Source organism: Amblyraja radiata, chromosome 25 (assembly GCF_010909765.2).
Source record: "Amblyraja radiata isolate CabotCenter1 chromosome 25, sAmbRad1.1.pri, whole genome shotgun sequence".
NCBI lineage: Eukaryota > Metazoa > Chordata > Chondrichthyes > Rajiformes > Rajidae > Amblyraja > Amblyraja radiata.
Genome location: NC_045980.1, coordinates 21,841,691 through 21,855,839, shown reverse-complemented (window position 1 = coordinate 21,855,839; position 14,149 = coordinate 21,841,691). Strand labels below are relative to the sequence as shown.

General features: G+C 42.6%; 1 protein-coding gene and 1 long non-coding RNA gene across 3 annotated transcripts in view; one reads left to right on the top strand and one right to left on the bottom strand.

The window, feature by feature from the left end:
- LOC116987392 overlaps positions 1-14,149 on the bottom strand; it is a 65,469-nt gene that overhangs the window by 20,993 nt on the left and 30,327 nt on the right. The gene's annotated exons all lie outside the window — the stretch shown is intronic.
- Positions 690-6,202, top strand: crybb2 (crystallin beta B2). Its single transcript, XM_033043390.1, has 5 exons — positions 690-773; positions 958-1,076; positions 2,199-2,331; positions 4,553-4,695; positions 5,892-6,202. Exons 1-5 carry the CDS (start codon positions 714-716, stop codon positions 6,058-6,060), a joined length of 624 nt encoding a protein of 207 aa, XP_032899281.1. The 5' UTR covers positions 690-713; the 3' UTR covers positions 6,061-6,202.

Genomic DNA, 14,149 nt, shown 5'->3' with positions numbered 1-14,149 from the left:
GTAACCAGATCATTAACCCATTGAGTAAAAAACTGCAGATGTCATAATTTAAAAAAAATGCCTATAGATGTTAGCCTATGAGAATTTTTCTTGGAATAATGTGAAATCAGCAAGATAATTGTATACTATTGTCTAAATATATACAAAAGCAATTTTTGATGGGAGAATTAGTGAGACCTCTCAACAAGTTCTTGTTCTCACAGTTAGAGTGCTATTTTAGTATTGGAAACTCAGAATCTCGGGTATGTGCTATATGGCAGATTATATTATTTTTGGCAGTGGACACATTAATTTCAGGTTGTATTGTTACATTAAGTTTTTGTGACAAATTAAGGTAGAAATAAAGGAATAGCATGGTTTAATCCTGAGATCAAGTCTTATTCAACTGTTTTGTGAGAACAAGCCTTATGGAATTTCGTTGCACAGTATTGTGCAATGACAATAAACGTATTCATTCAACAGTTTTGTGGGCATAGCTGGCATACGAATAACTAAATATCAGTGATTTACAGCATAAAGTAGTTGAATTCTGAGAGGACAGAATTGAACCATTTTATGCTGCAAATCACTGATCTGTAGTTATTCATTTGCCAGTTATGCCCACAAAACAGTTGAATAAGACTTGTTCATCTCGATTAAACAGATATTTTACAGAAATCCTTTGTTATCTGTGTCCTCTGTTAGGATTCTGCAGAAACACCCTCTCTGCAACAATGGCATCTGAACAGAACCCAACACCCAAGCAGCACCCCACATCGACCGCTGCCCATAAGGTTAGTTCTTGCTGTCTTCATTCAAAACTATCGATCAATAAAGTTTGAATTCTGATTCAATTAAAACGAGGGAATGATACGTCCTAAACCACGGGATTAGCAATTCAAAATTCATTGTTTTTTCGATTTCTTATTTGTAATAATGGCTAAGTCAGCAGAATCTCATTTTATGACACTGTTTCAGATCGTCCTGTTTGAGCAAGAAAACTTCCAGGGTCGTTTTCATGAGTTGAATGGTCCCTGCCCCAATTTGAAAGAAGCCGGATTGGGAAAAGTTGGTTCCCTTGTGGTGCACAGTGGACCGTAAGTATTGCATAGAATTCTGCAGAATCTGCAACTAACCACTGAGTACTGCATGCTCCTATTTTCAGGATTAATGTTTACTGCAGTCTATTGAAAACAAACTGCAGATTCTGGGAACCCGGAATAAAAAGAAAAATGCTGGATCCTCTCAGCAAGGCAGGTTCCATTTCTTCAGATGCCTCCTCACCTGTGTAGTGTTCATGTCTTTCATAGAGTGTCATAGAGCAAGGCACTCAGCCTAACCCATCCAAGCTGACCAGGTATACCCTGTTGCTCGTAATATGCCTGTAAAACAAATTTCCTTTACTGCCAGATCTACCTCATGTCCTCTTTATGTCCTCCTGATTTCCAAATCAAGTATACATCCGTTTCTTGTATTCCTCGAGGGATTCACTTGATCCCAGCTGCCAATACCTGATATTTGCCGAACTGTTAACCCTAATACGGTTCCCTACTCCTGTCAGCCTTGCCCTTCACTCTAATAGAAGCATGCTGCCCCTGAACTCTCCTAATCTCATCTTTATAAGCCTCCCATTTGCCAAACATCCCTTTACCTGTAAACTGCATCCCCCCAATCAACCTCTGCAGGTTCCTGTCCAATACGTTCAACATTGGCCTTGCTCCAATTTAGGATTTTCACTTGTGGACCAGTCTTATCTTTTCCATGACTATTTTTAAACTAATGCAATTATGGTCACTTGTCCTAAAGTGTTTCCCTAACAAAGCTTCAAACACTTGCCTTGCCTCATTCCACAATAGGAGATCCACTATTTTGCCCTCACTGGGAGGGCCTCTATATATTGTTGATGAAAACATTCCTGGGCATACTCAGGAAATGTCACCCATTTGCGCAATGTGTTTCCCAATCAATAAGAGGCAAGTTAAAAATCACCTCCTATCTTGAGCATTATTTTCATGACTGAGTCAGTCATAGGCCAAATGTCCTTACTGAGGATTTAGATATACAAGTTATCATGCTTGGAGATTCATTTGAACAAAAAAAATCTGGTCTCTGCATCTGATATGAGCAACATTAGATCACCCCAACCAATAAATATTTTTGTTATGAGAGGGTAACAGTTATTACTGTCCAAAATCAAACATTGTTTATTTTATTTGCAGATGGATTGGCTATGAACAGACTGGCTGCAAGGGTGAACAGTTTGTGTTTGAGAAAGGAGAATATCCTCGCTGGGACACATGGACAAACAGTCGCCGAAGTGACAACATTGGTTCCTTCAAGCCTGTGAAACTGGTACGTTGGTATTGATCACATTGCTAACTAACCAAACCTCATCAGAGCAGCAGAAATGCAGGACTATTTAAATGTCCAAATGGTTTACTTAAGTCTTATCAATAGGGAAAGTTGCAGGACCGGCTGTCCATGCTGAGTTAGCTGATCTCAACCAAGACAGCAGGGGAGCTGATAGAATTGTTCTTGGTACTTGTCAGATTGTTTAGGAAAGAGACTTGATTCCAATCAATAATCAACAATTCCAGATAGAAGATGCTTGTGTGCTGAGAATATGGAAAATATTAAATTGAAATTTTGAAGCTTTGATATTCAGAATGTATGCTGATCATTTGATGGTAATTTCTTGATTTTCATTTTCAATTTCCTCTCTTTTTCTATGCCCTCCACATAAATATATTTCCTGTTGGCTGAGAAAATCTCACAGTGGACAACTCTTATTCTGTGTTTCACCCAAATATTGTAACTGCTCCACCTGTGTGAGCCAAACAGCTATTTGACTTTTGGGGCATCAAAGTCAAACTTACCCTATCGTCAATGAGTATCCACATGCCAATTTTCCAACCAGAGTCATTAGGCTGACGTGAAGACTGATAATCCTAATTTATTCCTTCAACAGAGAGAGAAAAAATGGATCAAGTTCTCAAACTTGATTAATGTCTGGATAAGATCACATCCTGGATACCTTTCGACACGTAGTTCTTAACAATATGAAGAGAAAGATTTGCTAATTTGGCCATCAGGCTTTCTTAATGACTATACAAAGTGACAACCTTTTTGTACTATATTTTACTATTTGTTCTTAGACAAAGTTTCAATAACCAAGACAGGTCATACGCACAGGCATGGAGAGATACAGGTACGACGAAAATCTTGCTTGCAGATTGGGCACATAGTCTCAGACAAACATGCCAAAACATGTACCAAAATTACACATCCCTTCTTCAAGACAGTAAAAAAGAAGAAAGGAACATGTAAAAGCAAGACATGAGTACAAAACATAATTAGGAACAAAAAAACAAGTCCACAGCAGTGCATAAAATTAAGTTGTGATAGTCTTGAAATGGAGGCTAGACCCCCCCCAACACATATAAAACAAGTTAGATATGATAGTATCAGTAAGCCCGAAACTTCAGTATATTATTAGTGAGTATAATTAAGTCCACTTAAAAAAATGAAGATTCATACCATTATGTAATGAAGTAATTATTCTCAAAGCACCTTGTATAGGAACAATTAGAGTCATTTTTTTAGTGGAATCAATAACTGTTCTCTTCTGAATAAATTCTTCAGAAGCTGTTAATTTATTTCTCTTAAGCTATGTAAATGCTTCAGGCATTCTGTCTATGATTGAGAGACAACACTTACTTCCTAATTGTAATATTTTGTATCAGGACAGACCTGTTTGCTATGTTACCAATTATGTTTGGTCCCAATGCCAGATTTCACAACGTTTGGTGTTTCTGATTTGAGGATGGTCAATGAGCAAAGCAAAGCTGGATAGTCTAAAGATGAATTCTTTCTTTGAAGATTCCCCTCCAAAAATAATCTCTTTCAAGCTCACTCATCTTCAATTTTCCTTTGTATTCCAAAGTCCCTATTCCAAGCCATGGTGTTGCCTTTGAATTACATGGCCATCTTTCCCAGAAACCTCGAATGAGATTTCTATCCCTGCCACTTTAAGAGAACCCTTACATAGGTTACAGCTGACATTCGATATGACTGGGGTTTTAATAAGCCATCCGTATAACCATGTGTAACCTATGACATAGTTGATTACATCATTGCACTTTTTCTTTTTTTCATCTGCACCTTCTCCGGTGCTGTGACGCTATAACGCTGTAGCTCCACGTTCTGCTCCCTGGGTATTTTTCTCTTTATACTATCTGTGTCTGCTTGTGCGTGGCTTGATTGTACTCGCGTATGGTGTCATTTAGCTGAACAACATGCAAAACAAAGCTTTTCACTATATCTCAGCACACATGACAACAATAAACAATACCAACCATCTTAGTTGTGTGTGATGGCACTGACCTGTTGTCCATCCAGTCAATTGTAGTGGATCATCTACAATGGCTTTCCTTCTTTCTCCAACAGTTACCCCTGGGATCCACCCTTGGCCCAATCCCATTTCTCATTTACATGCTTCATCTCAGCAACATAAATGCAACATCAAGTTCTACTTGAGAGGAGGACTTATCTTTTTATGTCATTGCATTTACAGGATGGGCATGAACACAAGATCATTCTTTATGAAAACCCCACCTTCACTGGAAAGAAAATTGAAATCATTGATGATGATGTACCAAGTTTCCATGCTCATGGATACCAGGAAAAAGTGTCATCTATTCGTGTTCTAAATGGAACGTGAGTACTGAGAGAAGTCTATTAGAAAAAAACACTTTCTATTTACATCTTCTGACTCTGACTCTGGGACATGCTAAAAATCTTCCCATTGGACACGCTTATTTTCTTAATGTGGGGTACTAGCGATGGGTGCTGCAGCTGCTTTTTGACCTCCTTCCACCAATAGACCCAGTGAAGAGTTTTGCCAGATTTTTACAACTACAAGCTCATTGTGGAGCGCAGACCATCATTGACCTATCCATGCAAGTGCTTACTGCAGCTTGAAGATTTTCTAAAATCCTTAATGCCTCCAATCATAAAAAAGAGAAATATAAAATTAGATTTCTATTCCTACCTTAAAATTACTTTGGATTGGGTTTGCATTTTAAATTTATCAAATTCTCACTTGAAATGTATGCTAGCCATTTCAAAACTGGATAGGTGGCAACTTGAAAGATAAAATGTAAGAGTCCTTAGCAATTTCAAGGGATTACATTGGTGCTGGGAGTGAAAAGTATGGCTTCAATATTTTTGAACAAATTGGTGCTAATGTTAGAGGAACAAGTCTAGACCTATTGTCTTCAAGCTATGAATATGACAGTAATGAACCTAATCTGTCACTTAAAGATTTATCCACAATATTATTCCAAAATGCAACATTTGGCTTGATAACAAGGCTTAGAGAAATTTACATTAGAATAATTCAACATTCAAACCTCAGTGCTCCATAATCAATCAAAACAACAGGTTGAGATTGTACCCTCATCACAAGGCCATAACAGTATTCATCTTTCATGTGACATTTTTACTGTTTGATCCTCGTGCTTCCTCTCCACAAAAAAAACGAGTTAAAAGGAAGAACTAGCATTTATATCGCAACTTTCATAATGTCTCAAAGTATGTTTCAATGACAGTTTGGGATCCACCACCTGAGACAATGGACATTCCACAGTATGCTTCTTGATCTGAAACTCTTGCCTCGAAAGGTTTAAATCCCTTTGTGGAATGGAAGGGTCATTCAATTATATTAAATATTTCCATTTCCTTTCTGGACAGTGTTGCCACCCAACTAGATGCTTTCCGTCTCTAGTTAGCTCAGCTGAAATAAGTTAGTTCCGTATTGGACTTGGGGGTTAGAAGTCTGTCTGTTGGACCTCTTTCAATTGAGAAGTTGAGAGTTTGTGGCATTCCTCTTCCATGTTTCATTTTATTTTCAGATGGGTTGGCTACCAGTACCCAGGCTACAGAGGCTACCAATATTTGCTGGAGAAGAAGGAATACAAGGACAATAGTGAATTTGGAGCCCAACAGCCTCAGATCCAGTCTGTCAGACGTATTAGGGATATGCAGTGGCATCAGAGGGGTGTCTTTCATCCCACCAATTGAATAGCACCTCTGCTCCTGTTGTCAGTTTCTCACCGAATTGCTGCTAAATTCCTAACTACAGGTTAAACAACTGCTTTCCCACAATATTCTGTATGCATATGTCAGCTGAAGCAACCCAATAAAATCCTGCATTTCAAACTCATCTCCTCTATCGTGTGTTTTCTTTTTAAATATGAACTGGCTTAACAGCAAAGGAGGTGGAGGGAAGAAACACTGGATTTTCCACAAAATTGATCCTATTGAACGGCGTTTACAGAGATGTTCTGTGGGAATAATTCATCCAATGGTTTGGCTGTAAAATAATATTAGATGGGGAGTGGATGGCAATGTGGTTGGTTCCAAATTTTCCAAAACAGGTATCAAAAACAAAGCTTAAGTATCACTCTTCATCACTATCCAATTGTATGTATTGGAAAGTGTCTGGGTGAACTGTGACGTTGACTGCTCAGGAATGTCTTACATGGGTGCTGGACAGTGATCAGCATTCTACAAACAAAATCTCTTTCTCATAGCTGGAAAATTGCAGCTATCTACCAATTCGTGTTTATGTGTATAGTTTACAAATTTATGTTACCAGCCGGGCACAATGAGGAGACAATAGGAAACTTAAACTTACTGGCAAACCTTGAAAAGAGTAAGTGGGTACCACTGTATCATGTAACACTATGGCCAGTACTACATAACTAACATTTTTTATAGTGAAAATACAAACTGCTGGAGAAACTCTTCAGGTCAGGGAGCATCTGTGGAGGGAATGCTTGGTCAACATTTGGGGTCATTTGACAGTCCAGATGAAGGATCCCATCCCAAAATGTCGACTACCTATTTCTATCCTCAGATGCTGCTTGACTTGTTGAGTACCTCCAACATCTAAAGTCTCTTGTGTCTACCTTTTTTTTAGTTTAATATTTGACCATTTGATACATTTTGGAATACTGAACTGTTAAATGAGGTGAGCAGGTTTTCACACAGTTCTCTCCTGGTAGCATTGATCCTTGAGCAGAATTGAACGTTGTTGCACATTGCACATCCAAGCTAAGAGGTGTAAACTACAAATGCAGATCTTGTTAGTCTTGTGTCATACAACGATGTGACCACTGAATGGCAGTGCAGGCTTGTGACAATAAACAATCTGGTTAGAACATTTGCAACAATCCAGGGTAAAGAATGAAGTGTTTCATATCAGCGACACTGAACAATGTTAATGTGCACAATGTACCCCGCCTTTGGTTGCATATCAAACAACTTCAACTTTATCTCTAGTGGGATTAATCATCCAACTATTTTACTTTGAGGCCCATTTGACAAAATACAAATTGGTGGTTCACAGTTTTTGTGCACAAAAAGAGAAAACCGCTGGTCTCAACAGCAAACCATATCGCACAGAACTGCCAAAATACCCAGTATGGTTAGCGTGTGATATTTCAGCTCTGAACTACTGAAAACATTAAACAATAATCTAATATTTTCGTCCAATTCATTATAAAACCATAGCTCTGACATTTAGTCGTATTACTGTCAATTTCAGTAAAAACTAAACAACAATAGTTTTACTATCTGGATCTGATACTCGAAATTTGACAAGAAGACAGTGACTGTGCAACCTCAGAGTACGGTGCCTTTCATGAATGCCATCACTGTGATGCTAGAAATCTTCCAGGTTTGACCCCGACAGTTGAACGCTGTTAGCTGGTCACTGAGCTTCAATGAGCCTGGCAGTTCCATTTGGAACCGGCTGAATACAGTGACAGCTCTGGAACATTTTGCATCTGGCCTTGAAAAAAGTTGCTAAGTTTCAGTACCAACATAAGTTAGTTTGCAGCTGCAGCCACAGACCAAGGGCAGCTATATTTCCTTTTCCCTCTAAACTCACCAGCTTTGCAAAAGGTTAAAAAAAAAAGAAATAAAAGTGTGTTTGTGTTAGCAGTGGGAATAGCTCAATGCAATTGGTTACTTGTCCCACTCAATGTCGTCACGTTGCAGGATGCTGTTTAACATGAACTCTGTCCTGGAAAAGGGGAAGTCCACGCCACAGAGATTAGTAGATCTTTGTTGGCACTTTTCTTCACAGTCATTGGTGAATGTGTGTTGACCTTAAAACCTAGGCAAATGTTGCAAGGAAATAGGCAACATGATATCCCTGTTTTTGCCTGTACCTGTACTGTTTTTATCGGATTCAGGTGGTGCAAAAATAATTTCACTGCGACCAGAAAGATAGCTGAATTAAAAATCCTTTAATGATTGGTAGCAGGAGTATGTATATACTCTGTATATTACATAGGACATAGTACGGCACAGGATCAGGCCCTTCAGACACAGTGTCTGTGACGAACATGATGCCAAGTTAATCTGCTCTGCCTGCACATGATACCCTTCCATATCCATATGCCCATTTGAGAGCCACTTAATTGCCACTGTTTTACATGCCTCTATCACCACTCCTGGCAGAATGTTCCAGACACCCATCACTGTCTGTGTAAAGACAACTTGCCCCGGTCGTCTCCTTTAAACTTTGCCCCTCTTCTCTTAAAGCTATGCTCTCTACTCTTTGACATTTCGACCCTGGACAAAGGGTTCCGACTGTCCATACCATCATGAATATTTCTATCATATATATATGTATAAGACTGAAGAATGGTCGTGTTACTCCAGAGATTCTCTCTACTTCTTCCAATTGTAGCCTTCATGATTCTAAATAGCTCTGATCAGATCTTCTTGTTCCCTCTGTTCCAAGGAGAGTAATCCCATCTTCGCCAGTCCATCCACAAACCTAAAGTCCCTCATTTTGGTAAATCTATTCTTGACCCTCTACAAAGTCTTCGCAACATTCATCAAGTGTTGGTGCTTGGAACTGGGCATAATAGAGGCCATTCGGGTAACCAGGGCCGGATTTAGATGAAGAGAGGCCCTAAGCTGTTCTACTTGTAAGGCCCTACCCCCCCCCCCCCCACCAATCCCCCACCCCCACGACTAGAGGAAGATGGTCCACCAGATTGACAACGATTTGCAGCCGAGCGTGGCCAATGAGATAAGGGTCTGGAAAGCTGTGCTTTATTTATTTATTTATTGCCACTGCTAGTGTCAAGTTATTGGCTTAAAACACTATTATTCTGAAATGGAGGGCAAGGAAAATTACTGAAGGGTTGTTTAGAGACTACAGTGCGTTGTGACAGCATATGTAAGAAAGGCCTATGACAGAGTGAAAAATATTATACACCTTGCAGGGTTCTCACTTAATTTTTTTTCTCTGTTGTCAGCCGGGCAATCTTGACAGCTTTTTAAGTTGCCAAATGACAGTTTAGGTGGTTATTTAAGACGGCTTGCATGACGCGTGAGATAATGTGCTTGAACGAAGTGCGTAGTTACCAGTCGGAATTATGCTCAATGAAGCACTCACAGATTATTTCTGCTTCAAATAAAGCCACAAACTAAACATATTCACCAATCAAGACATGATATATACCACAATGACATGCAGCAAAATTATAATACAGTATCTCAACTCTTTTTACACGTTGCAATGAATGCAATTTCTATTATTTCTTTCCACTTCCAAACAAAAATGTGGTTGGATTATTCAGCGTATGATCAACCTCGGTGAGACCAAGCGCAGGCTTGGCGATCGCTTCGCACAACACCTCCATTCAGTTCGCAATAACCAACCTGATCTCCCGGTGGCTCAACACTTCAACTCCCCTTCCCATTCCGAATCTGACCTTTCTGTCCTGGGCCTCCTCCATGGCCAGAGTGAGGCCCACCGCATATTGGAGGAGCAGCACCTCATATTTGCTTGGGTAGTTTACACCCCAGCGGTATGCACATTGGCTTCTCTAATTTCAGGTAGCCCTTGCTTTCTGTTCAAGAAGGAACTGCAGATGCTGGAAAATCAAAGGTACACAAAAATGCTGGAGAAACTCAGCGGGTGCAGCAGCATCTATGGAGCGAAGGAGATAGGTAACGTTACGGGTTGCTTTCTCCCTCCTTCCCCTCCCATTCCCAGCTCTCCCACAGCCTACTGTCTCCTCCTCTTCCTTTCTTTTTCATGTCCCCACCCCCCCCCCCCCCGACATCAATCTGAAGAAGGGTCTCGACCTGAAACGTCGTCTATTCCTTCGCTCCACAGATGCTGCCTTACCCGCTGATTTTCTCCAGCTTTTTTGTCTACCAATGGGATCCCACCACTGGCCACATCTTCCCATCTTCTCCCCTGTTGGCTTTCTGCAGAGACCGCTCCCTCCGTAACTCCCTTGGTCAATTCGTCCCTTCCCACCCAAACCACCCCCTCTCCTGGCACTTTCCCTTGCAACCGCAGGAAATGCCACACTTGTCGTTTTAATTAAGTTCTAGACTATGGGGCTGTACATTGGCCATAAAGTTGCTGCCTAAAAGTGCCAGACCCGGAATTGATCCTGAATATGGGTGCTGTCTGTAATGAAGTTTCCTTTTCCCTTTGATCACATGGGTTTTCGCCGGGTGATCTTGTTTCCTTCCACATTCCAAAGGTGTGCAAGAACTTATTTCAGACCCAGCCCAAAACGTAATATTTTCCTTTTGTCCAGAGATTCTGTCTGACCTGTTGAGTTACTCCAGCTTTTTTGTCTATCTTCAGTTTAAACCAGCATCTGCACTTCCTTCCTACACACATGATACTATACGATAGAACTTTATTAATCCCAGGAGGGAAATTGTGTGTGTGTGTGGGTATATACATTATACACACACACATATATATTTATATAGTTATAAATATACACCTCTGTTTTCTCGTTTATAATATTGTTTACAGAGTACTATGTTTACATATTCTGTTGTGCTGCTGCAAGTAAGGATTTCATTGTTCTAACTGGGGCGTGAGAGAATAAAACACTCTTGATTCTTGACTTACTCCGCTAATGTGTGGGAAAGAACTAGTGTACGGGTGATCAGTGGTCGGCGTGGACTCGGTGGGCTGAAGGGCCTGTTTCCACGCTGTATCTTTAAATTAAACTAAAGACACTAAAACCAGAGGGAGTCTAAAGAAGGGTCTCTACCCGAAACGTCACCCAATTTATTCTATCCTGAGTTGCTGGCTGCTCCATGGAGTTCCCCCGCACAATTAAAGCATGGAATAGTCTTCACCCTACCATAGTTACCCAACCAGACGGAACTAAATTTAAGGTACTTCTTTTTTCCCCCAAGAACCCTTTTTTGCTTAAGTCCAAGAGAGTTTTATTGTCATGTGTCCCAGATAGGACAATGAAATTCTTGCTTGCTGCAGCACAACAGAATATGTGAACATAATACAGAACAGGAGATAAAAGTACAGTGTGTTTATATACCATAGACCATATATATACACAATAAATAAACAGATAAAATGCAGTAGGACTCGCCCTGAGCTCCCGTGAGGGTGGCCCAGCCCGGGGCTGGAACTGCGCTCTCGTGAGAGCGGCCTGGCGAGGGGCTGAGAGACTTTCCCGTGAGGGGCTGTGGCCCGTCGGAGTGGCCCAGCCCGAGGGAGAACGGCACTCCCGTCGGAGTGGCCCAGCCCGAGGGAGAACGGCACTACCGTCGGAGTGGCCCAGCCCGAGGGAGAACGGCACTCCCGTCGGAGTGGCCCAGCCCGAGGGTGGAACGGCACTCCCGTCGGAGTGGCCCAGCCCGAGGGAGAACGGCACTCCCGTCGGAGTGGCCCAGCCCGAGGGAGGAACGGCACTCCCGTCGGAGTGGCCCAGCCCGAGGTGGAACGGTACTCACGTGAGGGCGATCCGGCTCGGGGCTGGAACGGTGCTCCGGTGGCTGGGACGGCGTTCTGGCGGCGGTGACCTGAGTCTTGGGTTGAGCCGCGGGCCAGCGGCTGCGTGTGCTGGACTGGAGGGCGGCAGCTTCGACCACCCCCGGGCCGCGGTGTTTGAACCGGCCCGTTTGCGGGGTTCGGTGAGCCACGGGACTGTTGTGCCATCGCCCGGTGGGGAATCGCCTCAGCGCAGAGGGAGAAGAGGAGGGAAGAGACAGTAACCCTAAGATTTTTGCCTCCACCACAGTGAGGAGGTGCTTGGAGGATACACTGTGGTGGTGTTAATTTGTGTTTATTGTTGTTTATTATTGTATGATTGTATGTATGACTGCAGGCACGAAATTTCGTTCAGACCGTAAGGTCTGAATGACAATAAAGGTATTCAATTCAATTCAATTCAATTCAATTCAATTCAATTGTTCAGCCCTCTACCACCTCCAGTTTAAATTCCATTTAGAATATTTATGGAGGACCAGGAAACCAGAAGCAAGAGTTACTCCAGGGAGTTACTCCTGATCCAGGGTTAGGGAGTGATTCTGCGTTGCTTTTCAGCGCTGGCGGCGAGGCAGCGACCGGACAGCAATGGCGGCCAAATCTCCCACAATTCAAAGCGAGGGAGAAAGTGCCCAGCACCGACCAGTTGTCGTGGCAGTGCGCATGCGCAGGGTGGTCGATGATGTGCGGGCTGTAGTTGTGCTCATGTGCAGGGGGAGGACGTGCAAGCCGCAGCAATGCGCATGTGCAAAGCGGCCTGCCGTGCCGGCAGATGAGGAGCGAGCAGAGCCCGGCGGCCCGGATACAGATAGCAGGCAGATACGGATAGTGGGGGGAGACAGAGAGAGAGAGAGACAGAGAGGGGGGCCCGCCCAGAGTTGAACGGCAGGTGTCCTGCTTGGCCGGAGGCCCCCTAGTTTTCGAGGCCCTAGGCTTCAACCTATGAAGTCTAGTGGTAAATCCCGGTCTGCGAGGCCACCCTAGATCTCGAGGCCCTAAACTTAAGCTTGTCCAGTTTATACGTAAACCCGGCCCTGCGGGTAACAGAAATTCACAAATCACTACTGTAAAGTTGGAGAATCGGAATGAAATCCACTCTCACAACATTTACTTGAAAAAAATCAAATAAATGAACACAAAATGTGTTTTGTTTTGCATTTCTTGATGCATGCGCGGATAACTGGGCGATGCATTCTGAAAAATCGTGTGCAGCATGTCTACCCAAGAACAGGGTATGTAGTGGACACATGCAGTCCAGCTGTGGGCTGAACCACTGCTTTTTAAAGGCTCTATGTGACTTCCTTGCTCTTGGACAATTTGATTGCAATAAATTGCCAAATACAATTCCACTTTTATAAGACCACCGTAATGGGGCCTTTTCACGGGGCGAGTTGACGCAAGATGTCACCAGAGTGAAGAGGTCGTGGTCCAGCACGAGTCTCGCACGATATAACGGGGGTAGATAAGGAGTTCCCACGGTACTCGGCATTTCTGTCATTTGTGCGAGTGACTTGTCCGTTTCCCGAGCTTTCGCGTTAAATCTTGAATGAACATCGTGAACTACACGTGACACAAATGATGTAACTTTTTTTTTCACACACTATATATATCCTCCCTTGGTTGAATTGGCTCATTTGGAGACATATTTTACTGTGTATGTGGGAGACACAGATGGACTGAGCACAGTACCTCGGTCTTACTGTGTGTGGGAGAGGGGGAGAAAGAGACGTACACTCACAGAGGGAGAGTCTCTCAGCCTGTGTAAGAGGGAGGGAGAGAGAGAGAGAGGCACACACAAGGTGGATGTGAAATCTCACCTGCCTGTTTCAGTGACAGACACCCGCCACCAGTAAATGAAGACACCCCCATCTGTCTCCCCCTCCTCTCCCTCGACTCCCCCACCTTTCCCTCCCAACTCCAGTCCCGTCCCGACCCCCTGGGAAACTGAATAGAGCAACAATATAGATATAGAAACTGAAACAATATAGAAACTGAATAGCGCAACATGGCAAAAACATCTCTGACACGCTTTACCCCCTTTCTTTGAGATTTTCTGGGAGCCATCTCTGCAAGTGTTCCTGTTAAAAAGATTATCCAACAATGACAATTAGGTGGGACGTCCTCGAAGGACACATGTTCCCTTGTCGATATTTTTACTCACCTTCTGTCCCCTCTGTCCAGCTTCCGGGTTTACCGTTCGCAGGAGTTCCCACGCGCTATATCTCTAAAATCTGAAGTTAGGTAATGTCTAAAGGAACTGCAGACGCTGGTTAATGCTGGTTAATACGCACAGAAGGACACAAAATGTTGGTGTAACTC